General features: G+C 41.7%; 1 protein-coding gene across 4 annotated transcripts in view; it reads left to right on the top strand.

The window, feature by feature from the left end:
* The first annotated feature begins 756 nt into the window (after positions 1-756).
* Positions 757-16,862, top strand: part of PDLIM5 (PDZ and LIM domain 5) — a 119,896-nt gene continuing 103,790 nt past the window's right edge. For all 4 annotated transcript variants that reach the window (XM_062493004.1, XM_062493005.1, XM_062493008.1 and 1 more), the window contains exon 1: positions 757-852. In XM_062493004.1, the coding sequence (XP_062348988.1) occupies positions 757-852 (96 nt within the window). The remainder of the gene's footprint in view (positions 853-16,862) is intronic.

Raw genomic sequence — 16,862 nt, 5'->3', positions numbered from 1 at the left:
CACTTGAATAACTCGGTTGCCTTTTAAAGGTAATTTGTTGGCCACGTTTGTGGAGAGGGAGATGCTTGGGTTTTGCTTCCTCAGCATTGAATTGTGACTGTTGATATTTTGCCTTAGTTCGCAGCTTTCATTTTGAGGGTTGGTTTTACCACCTGTCTTGTCTGCATCATTGTTCTGCCACTATGAAGCTATGCTATAAAAATAAAAAAAGTCATAGGGATTTTATTTTCTTCTGATTAACTGCAAAGTTGTGATGCTTTGACATTGTTGTGTTTAGAAATAAGCTTTGAGCTGATGACATGGAAGCATATGATACTAATTTGTTAGAAATGAATGTGCCAGTAGTGCTAATGTCTTCCATACTTTGGTTTAAGGGCTGCTATCAGTTCATGCTTGTCTCAATATTGACTTTTTTTAAGCTGAGCTTTAATGCTGGAGGGTTTTACCCCCCACCCCGCCCCACACAGTGTTTTGTCAGTAAAAAATAGTTGTCAAACATTTTGGCAGCAGCAGTTTTCCAAGTTCTGTTTCTTCCTAAGCTATGGAGGGAAACAATATATGAGGAATAAAAGTACAAGTCATGACAGATCTGGTGTGAGGTTTTTGGCTGTTTTGGGGGGAGGGGAATGCAGCCAAAGAAAGAAGGCTTTCAAAATTGCAGACAGTGCCTATTGTTTCTATCATCTTTAAATTAAAACTCTAATCCTCTTCTGCAGGCATCAGTTCTTTGGATTTGGTCCTTGAATACTAAACATCATGAGCAACTACAGCGTGTCTTTGGTTGGGCCGGCTCCCTGGGGTTTCAGGCTTCAAGGGGGCAAGGATTTCAATGTGCCTCTGTCTATCTCTCGAGTAAGTGCATTTTCTTCTTTTCCTGCATGTGGGTATCTGTTATGCTGTGGCCAACCCACAACCTTCAGACAAAGCTATTAATTACAGACACTGGGGCTCGACTTGCCCTGTGGCATGGAGGACTCTTGGAGGGGAGGGAGGAAGGGAGGGATAGAGAGGGGAAAATAAATCTTTGTTGTATAAAGACTCCATGAAAATTAGCTTAGGAAGGATGTGTTGGTTTGAAATCGTTGTTTTATCTGCATTTGTTTATTCAAATAACAAAAGAAATTACCCTCGAATTCCCTTCCCTGCTCCCATCCAGAGAAGAGATGCAGAGGCTGGAGGCTGACAGGAAACAAGCAATTTACTTTACTGGGCTAAGCCTGTTCATTTCAAATGGGAAGCAGTGGGGAAAAATCACTGTGTTACCCTTGTTTATTCAGCAGCTCTTAACTGCTTGAGGATCTTGTGGTGTCTGTTATTGCAAATCTTACCATTTATAATAAAAAGGTGTTTAAATGACAGTAGTTGTAAATAGCAGTTCATCAATATGTGCCTGAGTGAATGTGGCAGTTTCTCATGAGTGTTTTATAGGGTAGGTGCTCTGAACTAGTATTCAAAGGACTTGAGGAACTAAGTCAAAACAAATATGATCTTTGTATCCAGCACTGTCTAACTAGTTTCCTACTTTAAAACAGTGTTTTTAGGGAAAGCTTGTCTTGCAGTGTGGGCTGAGTTTCAAAGCCTTTTTCAGGTGGCTGAGACACTTTGCACGTAAAATATAGGGGACAAACTCTGTAGTATTGAATTTTAAGCATCACTGGAAATCTCTGGGTGAAGGGACTGGCTTTTGATGGCTCTGTACCCTGACACCTTTAAATCTGATTGGCCATGTGGAATCATTTATATACAAATGGCTCCTCCTCTGTCAACTCCTCCTGCATTTTTGTGGAGTTTAGTGACAAAGATGAATTATTTTTTACACCTGTTGGAATGGCAGAATTGATACTGCCCTGGGAGATGGAACAGGTTTCTATTTGGGTTTATGCATCATGGTGATATTTTTAGCTAATCTTAACTAGTGTTTCAAACCCTTCCAGTTCATTTAGTCTTGGCTTATCTTATCCACTGGTGGATTATGCTGGTGAAATTGTAGTTTGACTCTGAGAAATTATTTTTATATGGCTAAAATAGATTGGAGAGCTGTAAAAATGCCTGTGTACTGATTAGGACAGTTAATATCTGAGACAAGAAGGGATTGAAAAGCAGTTTATTCCTGGATTTAAAGGTCTTTAAAGCTGAACTGTAATTCAGTTTCTTGTTCAGTAGCTGGTTACTTGTACACTAATGAGAAATTTGATCTAGGGGTGTGGGTGGCACTGTACTTATTTGATGGTACAAAGGGTTTTATGACAAGGATTTACAAAGGCAAAGGAGCTTGCCCTGCACAGGGTACTTGTGTGTGATACTGATGAGCAGTTGAGCACTACAGGCAGTAAGCCATGTGAAACAACCAGCTTCAGGAAAGGATAATACTTTTTTTGTAGAGGCCTCTGTTATCCAGGAGATCTAGAGCGCAGTTCTGCTGTAAGCAGGCTTCCCATCTAAAGGAGGAAGCATATGTTGGAATTAACCTAGACTGTGACTTTATTGCAGTAATCAAATGCACTGTCCCATGGAGTAGCCTGGAGGAATTGCCATGAAGAGGTACCTATAAAAGCCTCAGTTATGGGATTCCCTAATGACAAATGTCAGTGCCCGCAAGAGTAGAGCATAATGAAAGACAGGGAGACTGGTGTGGTTTTGGAGCTTTAATTTGTACATGGGTGGGGAATCTCTGCTTCACCTCCGCACCGCTCCTCAGCTGTGCTGCGTCTTCCTACTTGCAGTTAGGAGTATGCAAGTATCAGACTGCCTGGTGCCTTTTATTTTTAATTTTTCCCCCTCCTTTGGATCAAAAAAAAAAAAAAAAAAAAAGCTTAGTTCTGGTATGCCAATCCAGCTTTGGCCCGATAGTTTTTACTGGAATAATTAACACCCATGTTCCTGATATGCTAGAACAGTGTGTACAATTCACCCCCCCAAGCCCTTCTTTTCCTGATGTAGCATAAATTCCTTCCTGTATCTGAAGGCTGCTAATTAAATTATTTTAGCAAAACAGTAATGAGACAGCATAATTACGTTCCTTGGCAAGGAGGACTGTTTGGGTTTTTTTTTGTTTTTAATTTTTCCTCTAGATTCTGAAGATGAATGCTGGGCTGCTGAGGGCCAATTTCCTGCTTTAGTTCAAACTCCTTGAAATTAAGTTTAAGTATAGTTTATGAAACATGGAGAATACACTGGTTTCTAAAGCTGTTTATCTGAAGAACTAATCTCTTCACTAATGATTTGAACAAATTGAGGTCTCTCAGTTTCTTGAAGAAAGGTTCTAGTAAGTCACTTGAGTTTGTATGGGTTACAGTTTAAATGGGCATATTCCTTGTTTCCTCTGTAGGGTAAAATGAGCTTGTTTTGTGTCCATCAGCTGAAATTCTTATGAGCAGCTAGGGTGAACATTAGTGCAGGGGAAGCATTTGATTTTTCATAAATTAGTATATTGCAGACTAGTTAGAACTTCATAACCAATAGGAACAGTTATTGCAGGGTTATATGAGTCACTTTATGTAGCTGAGTGCTGTAAAGTTGTATGTTTAATTGTACAGCTGTACACATTTCATGAGAAGTAATAAATGTGATGTCGGGGGTTGCTGTGATGGTTATTTCATATATCAGTGTAAGTATGTACCATATATGCACATAGTTGCGTATACATACGTAGCATAGATACATTTGGTATTTATGTCCGTGCAACACAAACGCATGCAGAGCTTGCTATGTGAACTTATATCCAGCTGGACTTCAACTGGGTGACTTTGCCCAGTCCTCCTCCCTGCCTGGTGAAGGCATCTGTCTGAGCCCTGCAGAGTGCCATTGCACAGGTCAGGAATTTAGCATTGGGAAGCTGATGCGGGGAGGGAGTGTAATGGGTGGTATGGTTCTCATGAAGCAAGGGCCCATGGGAAGGAAGTTGTTCTGGAAGTAATAAGGGATAAAGGGTGGGTTGAGGTTTATTAACAGCCAAGTGGTAAAGTGACTCAGGCTGCCACATGTAAGTGTACGGTAGGGTTTCCAGGTAGTTAATTCTGAGGTGGCATTTGTGTAACAGGAGATTGCAAACTGTGAGCAGTTAGCCTGCAATGAAGAAGACAGAAATTACTGGAGCCCAGGTGTGCAAACTTAGATTATTCTGAGTTGCTGTTCTTACTGTTTCCTCATGGTGGTTTACATTAGTTAAAGAAGCAATGGTTGTCCTTATTCCTTCAAGACCTGTACTATGATGCAAGCAATTAAAAAAGGGAAAGCTAGAGGAGATGAGAACAAGATTTGTTTGCGCAAGAGTTTATTCTCATTCAATAGAAGGGGCAAATGCAGTTTTGGAAATAAAGTACTCCAATATATTGCTAGGTAGGATTCATGAAGTGGCTCTCAGGCATGCTAAATGCTATATTAACAGAGTTTGGGGTTAATTGTATCTACAACATCACCTATGTTATTTAGCTGCAACACAGTAGCTTTTAAAACTATCCGTACTCCTTTAGACTTCGAACTAACATTATATTTGCTTTACTTTTTGGGGAGTTGCTTAGTTCCCCGTGTTTCATTAACAAAACCAGAATAATCTCAGTAAGCATGACTAATGTTAGAACTGTCAAAACTGCTGTCCTCTGCAGATTGAAATAAATGGTGTTTGGTGTTGGGGATGTATTCATTATTTTGAAATGACCTGTGAGAGGTTTGGCTACTTGTTCCAAATGTGTGTCTGACATGTTAGTAGCTTATCAAGATTTTTGTGATGTAGTCTGTAAAAGGTGCTTCTCTCTGTAGAGATTTTAGTTTTATTTGAGATTTTACTGTTTTATGGCAGTAGCAAATACTGGAAACGAGGAAATACTCAAGCAAAGCTATAATTTGAAAAGTAATGTAGTCTATAGGCAGTATATGTCCTCCCACCTAATGCAAATACATCGGATGTCTTCCTGTATTTAAAAGTTACTTTTTGTGAAATCCTGGTGGCAAGTTTAGCTATTGCCTTTTGAAAGATGTTTTGCTATTTGTTTTTCTTGCTGTAGGAATTAAATGGAATACAGTCATGTTGAAATGCTTGACCTCACTGACAGCTCTGTTTTTCTACTGCAGCTTCTTCCAGTGTTTCCCACACTGCCAGCTTCTTTCTGCTTCACTGATCACTTTTCTTCAAAATACCCAAGACAGACAAATACTACTCCTACCTCAAAAAATACCACTTGGTTTTGCAGTTCTTTCAGTTTTCATTATTTCAGCTGTTTCAAGGATGTTTTTCTGTGTCAAAGTTGCAAGCTTATAGTTGATGGGACTCAGGATAATCAGTCTGTTGGCAAGAAGTACACTCAAGGAGTAGGTGGAAGAGCAGCCCACCTTGGGATGAAGTAGGGAATGCAAGTACAGCATGTCAGCTGCTCCGTATTCGTCCCACATGAGCATCCTGACGTTCTTTATGCTGGTATTGGGGGGTCATTAATATGTGTGAAAATATTTAGAAGACAATAAAGAAAAATGATTTTTTGAGTCGACCTGGAGCGTGTCAACTTTGACTAGAGTCTGGCTGAGCCTCTTGCCCTTGTGTTTCTGTGAATTATTTTATTAAGATGTATGTGTCATTTCCAGTAAAATCAAGTTTTGTGTAAGTATGAAATAAGTTATTTTAATGGAGGGCTGGGGAAATTATCTTTCAAGCAGGTATGTGAATAGGAGAGAAACATTAGAACTGCTGGCCTGGCCAGTGATAGTTGTGTCAGTAACTTTATGCTTCATCCTGGAAGCTACTGAGAGCTCCTAACTGGAAGCTGTTGGCATTGCTGTGCTGGGTAGATTTGTAACTGCATTGTGATGGTTTGCACAAAATGCAGCTGAAGATGCGTTCCACTACTACAGCTGAGGTGGTTTGGGGGTTGAACAAATGGCAGAGCTCAGGGTTGTGATCAGTGGCACAGAATCTAATTGGAGGCTGGCAGCCAGTGCTGTTCCCCAGGAGTCTATCCTGGGTCCAGTCCTGTTAAATTACTTCATCATGGATGAAGGGATAGACTGTCCCCTCAGCAAGTCTGCTGAGGGTAGAAAACTGGGAAGAGTGGCTGACACACAAGTAGGCTGTGCTGCCATTCAGTGAGATCTGGTCAGGCTGGAGCTGGGCAGAGAGGAATGTAATGAAGTTCAACAAAACACAAATACAGGATCCTGCACCTGGGGAAGAACAGCTTTGTGCACCAGCATAGTCTGGGGACTGATCTGCTTGAGACCAATGCTGCTGAGAAGGACCTGGAAGTCCTGGAGGATTACAAACTCTGTGAGCCAGCGGCTCATGTCTTGGTGACCAAGAACATCAGTGGTAGCCTGGGGTGCATAAGGAAGATGAGTGTGATTCTGCTCCTATACTAAGACCTGGTGAGGCTGCATCTGGAGTGCTGTGTCTGGTTCTGGGCTCCTCAGTACAACAAAGACAAGAAAATGTGTGTGTGTGGGGAGGGGGACAGGTCCCACAAAGGGCTGTGAAGATGAGTAGGGGCCTGAAGCATCTCTTTTTTGAGAAAAGTCCAAGAGAGTTGAACTTGGAGAATATACAGCTTGTGCCTGGGACAAGGACAACAGACAGAAACTGAAACACAGGAAGCTCCATCTGAATATGAGGAAAAATGTCTTTTTTTCAAGGGTGGCAGAGCACTGGAACAGGCTGATGAGACAGGCTGTGGAGTCTCATTCTCTGGAAATACTCAAAACCCACCTGGACACAATTCTGTGGTAGCTGTCATACGTTAGCCTGCTTTAGCAGCAGGGTTGAATCAGATGCTCTCCAGACATCCCTTGTAATCCAACCTTTCTGTAATTCTTTAACTTCTGGCACAGGTCAGAAATGCTGTCGGACATCACAGCATGTACCTGCTGCTGCTGCTTCTCCTGGGGCAGCAAATGCTGTATTTTACAGGAGCTATCAGTGCTTATGAAATGAATGGGATTTGCCAAGATACCAAGCAAGAAGTGATATTCTGTTCTGTTTAATGTTGTTTACAAGATGTGGTTTACTGAAAAGTATACTGAGAATGACAAATGAGCTACCAGTGCCAAAGTCTATATCCTCTGTGCACTGAGTCCTGACGGAGCAGAGGTTTTCCTTTGGATAATTACAAAGCTCCTGGCTATTCAAGTGGTTTAATATGAGCAAGTGTTCTGAAAGACCTAAGAGTGCTGGTTAGTGCTTCAGAGTTCATGTAGTTGCAAGCAATAGTCTTTAAAGAGCTCCTCAGTTTAACCTGAAGGTGGAAAGAGAGATCCATTTATACAGATGTGATTTCCTGGCTGCCTCTTTTCTCACTATGGTTTAACATCTTTGTGCTGAAAATTGGGAAAAGGGCTGTTTCCTCTGACCATTTGTTTTCTTTCCCTTGTCTGTTCTGCTGTGTGGTTTAAAGAATGACGGACCAGCAGTGGTGTGTGGGCTTGGGAAGAAGGGAGGGCATGGGGGAGAAGAGGTGTAAGAAAAGCATCTGCATCTTGTTCTGTTCGTGACCTTATTTGTTAGACAGCCTCCTCAGACTGAGTAGAAAGCTAATTTTTAAAAAATAGTTCCTCTGCTGATGTCATTCCACCAAAGGTGAAGCTGGCTGTACTGGGAGAAAAAGGAACCAAAGAGCTTGTAGTTGAGGAATGTCTGATGGGATGTGTGAGCACATTCTTTTTACATTATTAAATGCTGGTTTTTCTTTTTTCCCTTATAAGTGACAGTTTAGTTACAGTATGAGGAATAAAAGCTAAAGTATTTGTTTGCAGTGTCTACTTCTCAAAGACAGATGTAGTGAAAAAATAAACTCTGATTAGATGTTCAGAGCAGATGTAAAATTGGCAGTCCTTCCAGAGCCCAAAAGCCAGGAACATTTATTGAATAGTAACTGCAAAATATTAGCCGTGTTTTCTTTGCAAGTATCTTGCCCTGGAGGCCTGACAGCTTCTGTCGACTTCCCCACATTTGGAGATGCTATTTTTAGTATAACTGTTTTTCTCATTATTCATGGGCCGATGGCTATCAAAAGGCATTGTGAGAAGAGACATGGTGTTGAAAGGTCTGTTTGTTTGGCTTTGGTATGGAGCCAGGAGATAACATTGTTGGCTTTTTTTTTTTTTATTACTATTTGTTTTGACTTTTTAAGAATAGATTTCATATGTTACTAATATAAGGGGAAGTGTGAGAGAAAACTGTTCCTCATATGCCTAAGGCAGTGGAAATATGGGAAAAGTGATATTCTTTGTGTCAATGGTCATAAAAATTGAGAAAATTGAGGTTGAGGTTAGTTTGAACAAATATGAGGAGCAGAGTCATTGAATCGCTTAGGTTGGAAAAGTCCTATAAGATTGTCGAGTCCAACCACTAACTCATCCATGCCAAGTCCACCACCAAACCATGTCCTGAGGTGCCACATCTACACATCTTTTAAGTATTTCCAGGGATGGTGACTCAACCACTTTCGTGGGCAGCCTGTTCCAATGCTTAATAATCCCTTTGGAGATTTTTCCTCATATCCAATGTAAACCTCTCTTGACACAACTTGAGGCCATTTCCTCTTGTCGTGCTTGTTTGTTGGGAGAAACTGACCCTCACCTTATTACAGCCTCCTTTTAGGTAGATGTAGAGAGTAGTAAGGTCCCCCGTAGCTTCCTTTCCTCCAGGTTAAACACCCCCTGCTCCTCACAGGACTTGTGCTCCAGACCTTTTCCTTTTTCTGGACATGCTCCTGCACCTCAATGTCTTTCTTGTAATGAGGGGCCCCAAACTGAACAAATGATTTGAGGTGTGTTTCCACCAGTCATGAGTATAGGGGTACAACCCCTTCCTTGGTCCTGATGGCCATGCTGTTTTTGACACAAGCCAGGGTGCCATTTGGCTTCTTGGCCACCTGGGCACGTGCTGACTCATGTTCAGCTGTCGGCAACCAGCGCTCCAGGTCCTTTTCTACCAGGCCATTTTCCAGCCACTCTGCCCCAAGACAGTCACACTTCATGAGGGTGTTGTGACCCAAGCAGAAGAACTTCTCCTTGCTGAACCTAATACAGTTGACCTCAGCCCATTGTTCCGTCGAGTTTCTTTGCTTCTACAGGTGGCTGTTACAAGGATAGAGACAGGAGGGACAGAGGCCATTGCTAAGGCCAGTGCTACATGGGTTTGAATGACTCAAGTCTTCAGGGCAGTGACAACGGTGAAAATGTGATAGCAAGGGGACTTGAAGAGATATTTCTATATGAGGCCCTCAAGCTTAATTTGCAGAGAGAGGTGCTATCTTTTCTGAGAAGAGTTGACATGGGTTCCTTCCCTCTTCTCATTTATGTGCTTCTTTCATTACCCACCTTTGACCACTGTCTGTTACTTGGGTGGTGTTTCACACACACTAGCTTTTCATCTTTTGTTACTTCAAGACACCAGTGCAGTTTTGTGTAGCTGTTTGGGTTTGCTATCCCAAGTGGAGAGGTAGTATGGGGACAAAATAGCAGGCTGTAAGTTGATGATCATGTCATAATACACACCCTTAAAGCAGATTAGTAAGTGCTGCATCAAAAACTGTACTTCACACCCAAACTACTGATTAAGTAGCCACAAAGCACAGAGACTTGTAGACCAGAAAACTTCAAATGGAATAGTCCATAATATTTTACCACTGTGGATTAGTATTTCAGTTTTTCTTTCTCATTTTGAGTTACTCTTTTATTTGAAACTTCAGCTTAAACAGTTAAGCTTAGTAGAGGTAAATGCAAGAGACAGTTGAAACTATTTGAACGAATGAACTCTTGCAACTGCTGTCAGCTGTGCCTGTAGCAAAGCCCTGAAGTAAAATGTAATGCCTTGTGTGAAGTCCCATAGGCTAAAAATCGGATCTTGCTAGGTCTCTAGTAGTCCTGTTGGAAAGGTCAAATGGTTTGCATGTTAACTGGATATGAAAGAAGTTTGACTTATCCTGGGCTATATTAAGGAATGATCTAACAGCGTATCTAGTTTTTTCCCTAACAAGTAATAGAACAATGTGAAGTACTTACCGTGGGAAGGCAACAGAAACTTTTATTTTGTGTTAATTATTTCATAGTTCTTTTGAAGACTTGACCAGTGATTTAGGTGCTAAGCCTGGATTAATTGTGGATCAATTTCAGGAGGGTAATTTTCCCTGTTTATATAGCTTCTGTCTTTATGAATGTAATTGGATTATGTTAGTTATTCTTGCCCCCAAAATTTATTCAGGATGTGGAGAAAATGATCAAAGTGTCTCTAAGTGTGATGCTGTATTGGTAGCAATATAATTTGAAATTTTAAAAAAGGAATTCTGTAGAGCCAAGGCAATATGCTGTAAATACCAAAAATGGAGACATAAAGGCGTATTATTGTTATTAAAAAGATTGTATCACTTTGGTGGAAACTCTAGCTGTAGAACATTTTGTTCAGAACTCTTGAAAAAGAAAAGTAGCTTTGCTGTGCAAATACTCCCTCTTCCAGGCACAGCAGCTCAATCTCAAAGTTTATAGTGCATCTGCTATTAAAGATTTTTCTTTTTAATGTGCATCTTACTCATCACAAGACAGGTGTCGTTTTGGGTCCAGTGCTGCCAGTGTTTTCTGCCTCTTCTCTTTGTGGTTCTAGACTTTGTGTTGCATTGTAAAAGACGTGGAGTGGCACATTCATGGGATTGTTTGTCTTTAACTTGCATGGGTATCTGAGCAACACCTTCTGTGCTGTTCTAATTTTCTTTACCTGGTGCCTTTGAAAGAAGGGACAAAGTTCCAAAAAAGGCAAATAAAAAAAATCAGTGGTGATTTACAAACCACAGAGCTTGTGTAAGTAAAGTTTGGCTTGCTTTTATTAGACCAATAGGGAAAACGGAAGGCTTGTAAAGCTTTAAACATCGAAGATATCTTGATAAATTAATAGAATCACAGAATGAGTCATATTGGAAAGGACCACAGTGTGTAAGCTGGTCCAGCCTCCTTGCTCAAGCAGTGTCATCCCAGAGCACATGGCCAAGGATTGTGTCCAGATGGTTCTTGGATATCTCCAGTGAGGGACACTCCACAATGTCACTGGACAGCCTGTTCAGCGCTCTGTCACCCATACAATAGAGAAGTTCTTCCTCACATTAACATGGAGCTTCCTGCGCATCAGTTTCTTACATTGGTCATCTCTACTTGAGGCTGAACAGGCCCCGCTCCCTCAGCCTTTCCTGGTTTGAGAGATGCTTCAGTCCCTTAATTGTCTTCGTCACCCTCCTCTGGACCTGCTCTCCTTTGTCTCTTGTCCTGAGGAGCCCGGAACCAGACACAACACTACAGATGTTGCTGTATCAGGACTGAGTAGAGGGACAGGATCACTCCCCTCAACCTGCTGGCCATGCTCTTCCTAAAATGCAGCTCAGGATCCACCTGACCCTCTTGGTTCCTGGGACACACTACTGGCTCATGGACAGCTTGGTGTCCTCCAGGACCACCAGGTCCTTCTCCACAGAACTGCTCTACAGCAGATCAGCCCTCAGCCTGTGCTGGTGCACAGAACTGCTCTGCCCTAGGTGCAGGACCCTGCAGTTGTTGAATTTCAGACAGTTCTTCTGCTGGCTTTCTGCAGCTGCTCATCAAATCACAGTGCTTTGAATCTAGACCGAACGAGAGTGTTCTTTGCCCAGTGTCTAAGGTAGTATGCTGGCAGTTATTTAGAAATAAAAAGGCGACCTCCAAAATATATATTCAGGATACATTTAAGCCTTGGGGGATGGTGAGGGACAAAGAGTCCCTCTTTGTGAGGGACTGATTGTTGGAGTCATGACTTGATCAAGTATAATGTAAATGGTCATCAGGGGCCACAATCAGCTTTGCAAATGAGGCAGTAATGGTTGGAGAGCCTTGCCTCCTACCTGCCTGCCTGAGTTCCTGTCTTCTTTAAATCTTTTCCTAATGCTGAGAGGTGTGAGGAAGACCCCCCTCCCTAAATACTGGTGCTTTCAAAAGTGGGAATAAGCTGATTAGTACACAATAGTCTTCTTGGATGTGAATTGGCCCCCACCCTGTCAATGCTATTCACTGGCTGAAGAAGGTTGGGGAAGAAAATCTGTGCTTGCATTTTCATGATGGAGCTTAAAGGCAGCTCTGTAGATGCAAGTCTTCCTCCATCAGTGCCCTGAGCAGGGATAGTAGGTGGGACTGGTGCAGCAGAGATTCTCCCAGCCCAACAGGCTTGGCCATGGGAGCTGAGTCTGCTGGCACAGTGGTGACATATACCTGCAGACACTACAGGCTAGAAGTGCCGAAGCCGCCAGACTTCCTAGGATGTGTCTGTTAGTGTACTAAGCTGTGAAAACTGCCACTGAATGCTTATTAAATGACAACTTCTGTCAGCTATGAATACATTCTATTCTATCCACTTTCCAGCTGTCATATTTTGGCAGCTGGCTGTAATCAAAAGTCATTGTAGCTAGGGCTTACATGAATCTCCTCTGAGAGCATAATTTGTAAATTAAATTAGGTTGGTATTGTGCAGATCGATTGTAATCCTGTAAATGCTAAGTACCCAGGCCTTGGCAGTGGAAAAGTGTGGCTGTGGGCATATAAGTTGTTCCCCATAAGATGACTCTTGCATAAGGCTCAGCCTGTATCGATGTACATCACGGCTCAGCAGCCTGCAGTTTTGTTTCTTCAGACTCCTGTTACCAGGAAGAAGGAAGCACAGACTTGCTTGGAGGAGACAACTGACCTTTCCCAGGCAACTTTCTACTTTGTCTCAAAGATGCACAAGCCAGTGAGTGCTAGCCTTAAGAGAACTGACTAGCAGAGATGGTTGTATGGCATCCAGAGACCTCAAATAGAAACGCCTTTGACCAGACAGTCAAACTCCATCAGTAAATCAAGTGCTTTAGCAATACTACTTTTTGCCCTGGAAGTGCTATAGAGATGCTCCGTCCCCTTCTCTCTTTGCAGTATGCAATTACTGCGTAAATTATAGTTTTTTTTAGGCTAGAGATTGCTACCTTCAGAGCATATCCTTTTTGGGTAGTTTTACAAAACTGTTGCTTCTGAACTGCTGGTTAAATGATTGAGCTTAGGAACAAAATACAGATTAGTAGGTTTTTTTGACTGAAAGAATAATTTTGTATGAATGTCTAGAAATGCAATTCACTTTCAATGTGAAAACCTAAAGATGGTTTCCATGAGGTGTGCACTTAAAGCTTGGAGGTTTGAATTCTTGTACTATCTCTGGACAGAAGTAACACCATCCCCCTTATGTCAGAGGGAATATAATACTCTCTGGCCAGTAGAGTAGCTCCTCTGTGGGAGTATTTTCTTCCATTAACACATCTCCACTTCAGCTTTAAAATGTAGAAACTGCTGATCATTGAAAATTAAAAACTACCTTAATTTGTTTTGATACCTGAGCTGACAAAAACTGCTGCGGTTGCAGTTGACAGCCCAGATCAGTTCATACCTCTGTCCTGGATGGCGTAGGATGAAATAACTGGATATTGCTCACAGGAAACTGATTACAGCAGTCAAAGGAAGGATTTAGGGCAAACCAGTTGATGTTGATGCTTTACTTCATAACCTCCTAACGCTGTGAAAGGCCAGACTGCTGGGATGTTCTCCTACTGCTTCCTCCTTGCAGATGTAAGGCGTGCTTTTGGCGTTGGAGTGGAGACAGATGGGTGCAAGTACAGGATTTTGGGTACTGTAGTTATTGATGTCACCTGGTTCCTGACTTCATTGACAGGATGGAGTGCCTCCAGTGCTTCTGCTAACTCTGAATGCCTCCCCTGGCATCCATTCATTCTGTACTTTTTTTTTTTTCCCCCTTTTTAATTGCATATCCTAATTTTACCATTCCTGCTTTTTACATTCCATGTCAGAATTTCATTTCTTTAGCAAGGAATGTATTCCCAGGGCACAAAATGAGGTTTTGTGGAGGTTTTCCTGTCCAGCTTTGCCCGGATTATGATTACCTAATCAGCCTTTATCCTGCAACAGGGACTCATTCCCTTGAGAGAATTTTCTGTATGACTTGGAAGGGGGCTGGATATGGGAGATAAGGCCTCACAAGAGGGAATTCTTCATGAAGAAAAATATTACCCAACGGGGATATAGATGAGCATAGTGGAATGTGTAACTGCTGTGCTTCTTGGGCAGCATACACTTGAGAGGAGTGATATGTGAATAATTGAGACTTAAAAGCAGTGACATTTAAGTAATATTAATGTCTGTTCTAGGAAATATTGTGCATAACAATGGGCATTATTAGGAAATAATTTCACTTCAGTATTTAAGATGGCTAACCACTCAAACTGAATCAGAGTTTGGTTTTCTAGTGCCATTTTTTTTTTTTCAGTTTCAGCTAAATAGGTTTGAGTCCTTTAATTTGTTGCCTATTTTATTAGAAAGAGGAAGGTAGCTTTGTAAGAGCATGATTTGTGCTGCCTTTAGATTTTGTTGTTCCTTTTCTTAGCCTGAAGGCTTGTGCCTTACTGCTGAAGTAATTCTAGGAGGAGGTTTTGCTCTTAGTTATCATTTAAGAGAAATGGTGTTCAGAAACATTATCATCTGTGGCACTAACAGGATTTAGGATTCATAAAGCAAATGAAGGGATAGGAATAAAGAACCAGGTAGCAAAAAATCACAAGCTATAAAACTTACAAAACGAATGAATATCTACTATGTTTGTCAGAGAGCTCCAAGCGACAAGTGATAAGAGCTTTTGGACTCTGTAAAGCAGGTGGTGTAAGTAGCTATAGGGATAGCTTGTCTCTGTTTTGAATTGCATTAGTACTGCATTGCAAGTCTGTAACCATCCTTTTCTTTCCCACTTTTCCTTACTCTGCCAGTCCTTGCCAGAGTGTAATATATCCTGGGTTTACTCTGCCCAGCACTGGGTTTCTGTTCAATCAGAAAAGCAAGGCTGTGTATAGGCAGCTTTTGCTTTATTGGTGCAGTTACAAGAAATGCTTCAGCATCAAGAAACGAGCTGCTCTTTTAGGAGTGCTTAGGTACCCCTGGATTCCTGAATAAACACTGTCAGCAGCCTGTGCATGCCTTGCGTTTCCAGCTCAAAAAGCACTACTGGCTTCTAGGGAAAATTCTGTGGCTGGTGTTACATGTGAGGTGGAGAAATGGGTCTAGAGATGTCTTCTGGCTTTTAGTTTCCTGACAGATTCTTGACCTTCCTGGGCATGACTTAACTAAGTGTTCCAGTTTCTTGCTGCCTAGTGTGTGAGGCTTTCTTTTGGAGCCTGCCACAAGATCTCTTCTGCTTTCTCAACATCATGGCAATGCTAGTGGCTTCCTTCTTTCAGCTGCCTCAGGCCATTCTGATTCAGGAGAGCACATGGGATTTTAGGTGTCATTTGCTCATGAGGCTGCTAAAATGTGATATAGTTAAATGTCATAAAGAAGGTAGCAGCTTCATTGGCTTGATCTCTGTTCATCAATAAATGGAGTCTACAAGAAAAGTGTTGGTTAAAAAGCACACGGAAGATTCCAGTTCATCCCCCCATCCCTTTTCTTCATGCTGGGAGGAAGAGTAAAGGTTATTGTTGAAAGGCTTGAATAAAATGGAATCAAAATCCGTGTCATCAGAGGGGCCTTGCAGCAGCGTGACAGATATGAGTTTGTTTTGCCAGTTGTCCCATAAGGAGGAGGAATTGCTCTGTGATATGCACCAGTAACTTCATCTGGATGTTGATCAGGACCACACATAGCTGTCTTCAACCTCTTGCTGTCTTCCTGTGTGTTGAAGAGATATTCCTAAAGCAGCCCTTCCAAAATTGTTACAGTCAAGATTATAGAGGAAATCACTTACTTTTGCTGCTGCTGTTCTTGAGTGTCAAAGTAACTGTGAATTTCTGGGAGGGGAGCATTGCAGGGAGTTGCTTTTAGTCTCTCAGTCCTTTGCATTGATGTGCTTATATCAAAATCTGAATTCAGTTTAAATCATCCAAATAATCCTTTGGTCTTGTATTGCAGATTTAAGAAAAGTAAGCTGGAAAACTCAGCAAAACCTCAGAGTGTATCTTGGCAATAAAATTGTGAGATTAAAAAACACTACTTTATTTCTAGGGCCTGACTCATGGTTTTTGAATGTGTGAGGGTGGCAGTGCTGGCTGGTTAAGTAGCATTATAAATATTTCAGGACTTTTGGGCACAGAGCTCTGCCAAATATTTTTCTCATGTTTGGTTTTTTTTTCCTAATTCCTGGAGTAAATTTTTACAGATCTCTTATAATCTGGGTTGTGTGTGTAATTAAATAGGCAACATGTCAAATTTCCAAACTTCTGAAAGTGGTGCATCAAATTAAAGTATATAAATCAATTACATAGTGACCAAAGTGTTGTTGATTGTCTACAAGCTGTTTTACTGGGACATGGTGTATGCAGTTTCATGTATATGTGGTAGAGGAAAGTGAATTACAGAGCAGCTGGCTTGCTAGAGATCTTCAGAACTAAACAGTACATGGCCTGCATGATAGAATTTTACGCTGTTAGGAAAATAAATTGGGCAAATTGGCTGATTATTAATGGTGGCTCCAGCTTCTGGTGTCAGCATATGCAAAGCAAAAGTAGTGGTAGCAGCGATGGCAGTGTGTGGAATAATTGAATAAGTCTTCCTGCCTTCCAGGAAGCCCATGGTGCCCTGAAACTCGTTCAGCCAAGTCCTGAGTGAATTATCCTCTGACAGATTGTGCTTTGGGGGAGGTATATTTCTATTAGTTTTTATGAGGCATTGCAAGATGCAGCAGGCCTGGAATGTTGGAAGATGGAGAAGGCTTTCAGTGGGCATGTGTGGGAATTTCTTGCTCAGGACTTTATTAAGCACTGGGGTGTGGGGTGCTGCAGGCAGCCAGGCAGCATGTCCCTCACCATGCTGTTGGAGCCACTTCTGGCAGGTGTGGGGAG

This window comes from Cinclus cinclus, chromosome 5 (assembly GCF_963662255.1).
Source record: "Cinclus cinclus chromosome 5, bCinCin1.1, whole genome shotgun sequence".
Classification (NCBI taxonomy): Eukaryota; Metazoa; Chordata; class Aves; order Passeriformes; family Cinclidae; genus Cinclus; species Cinclus cinclus.
The sequence above is the reverse complement of the archived record's forward strand: the minus strand, read 5'-3'. Positions and strand labels throughout refer to the sequence as shown.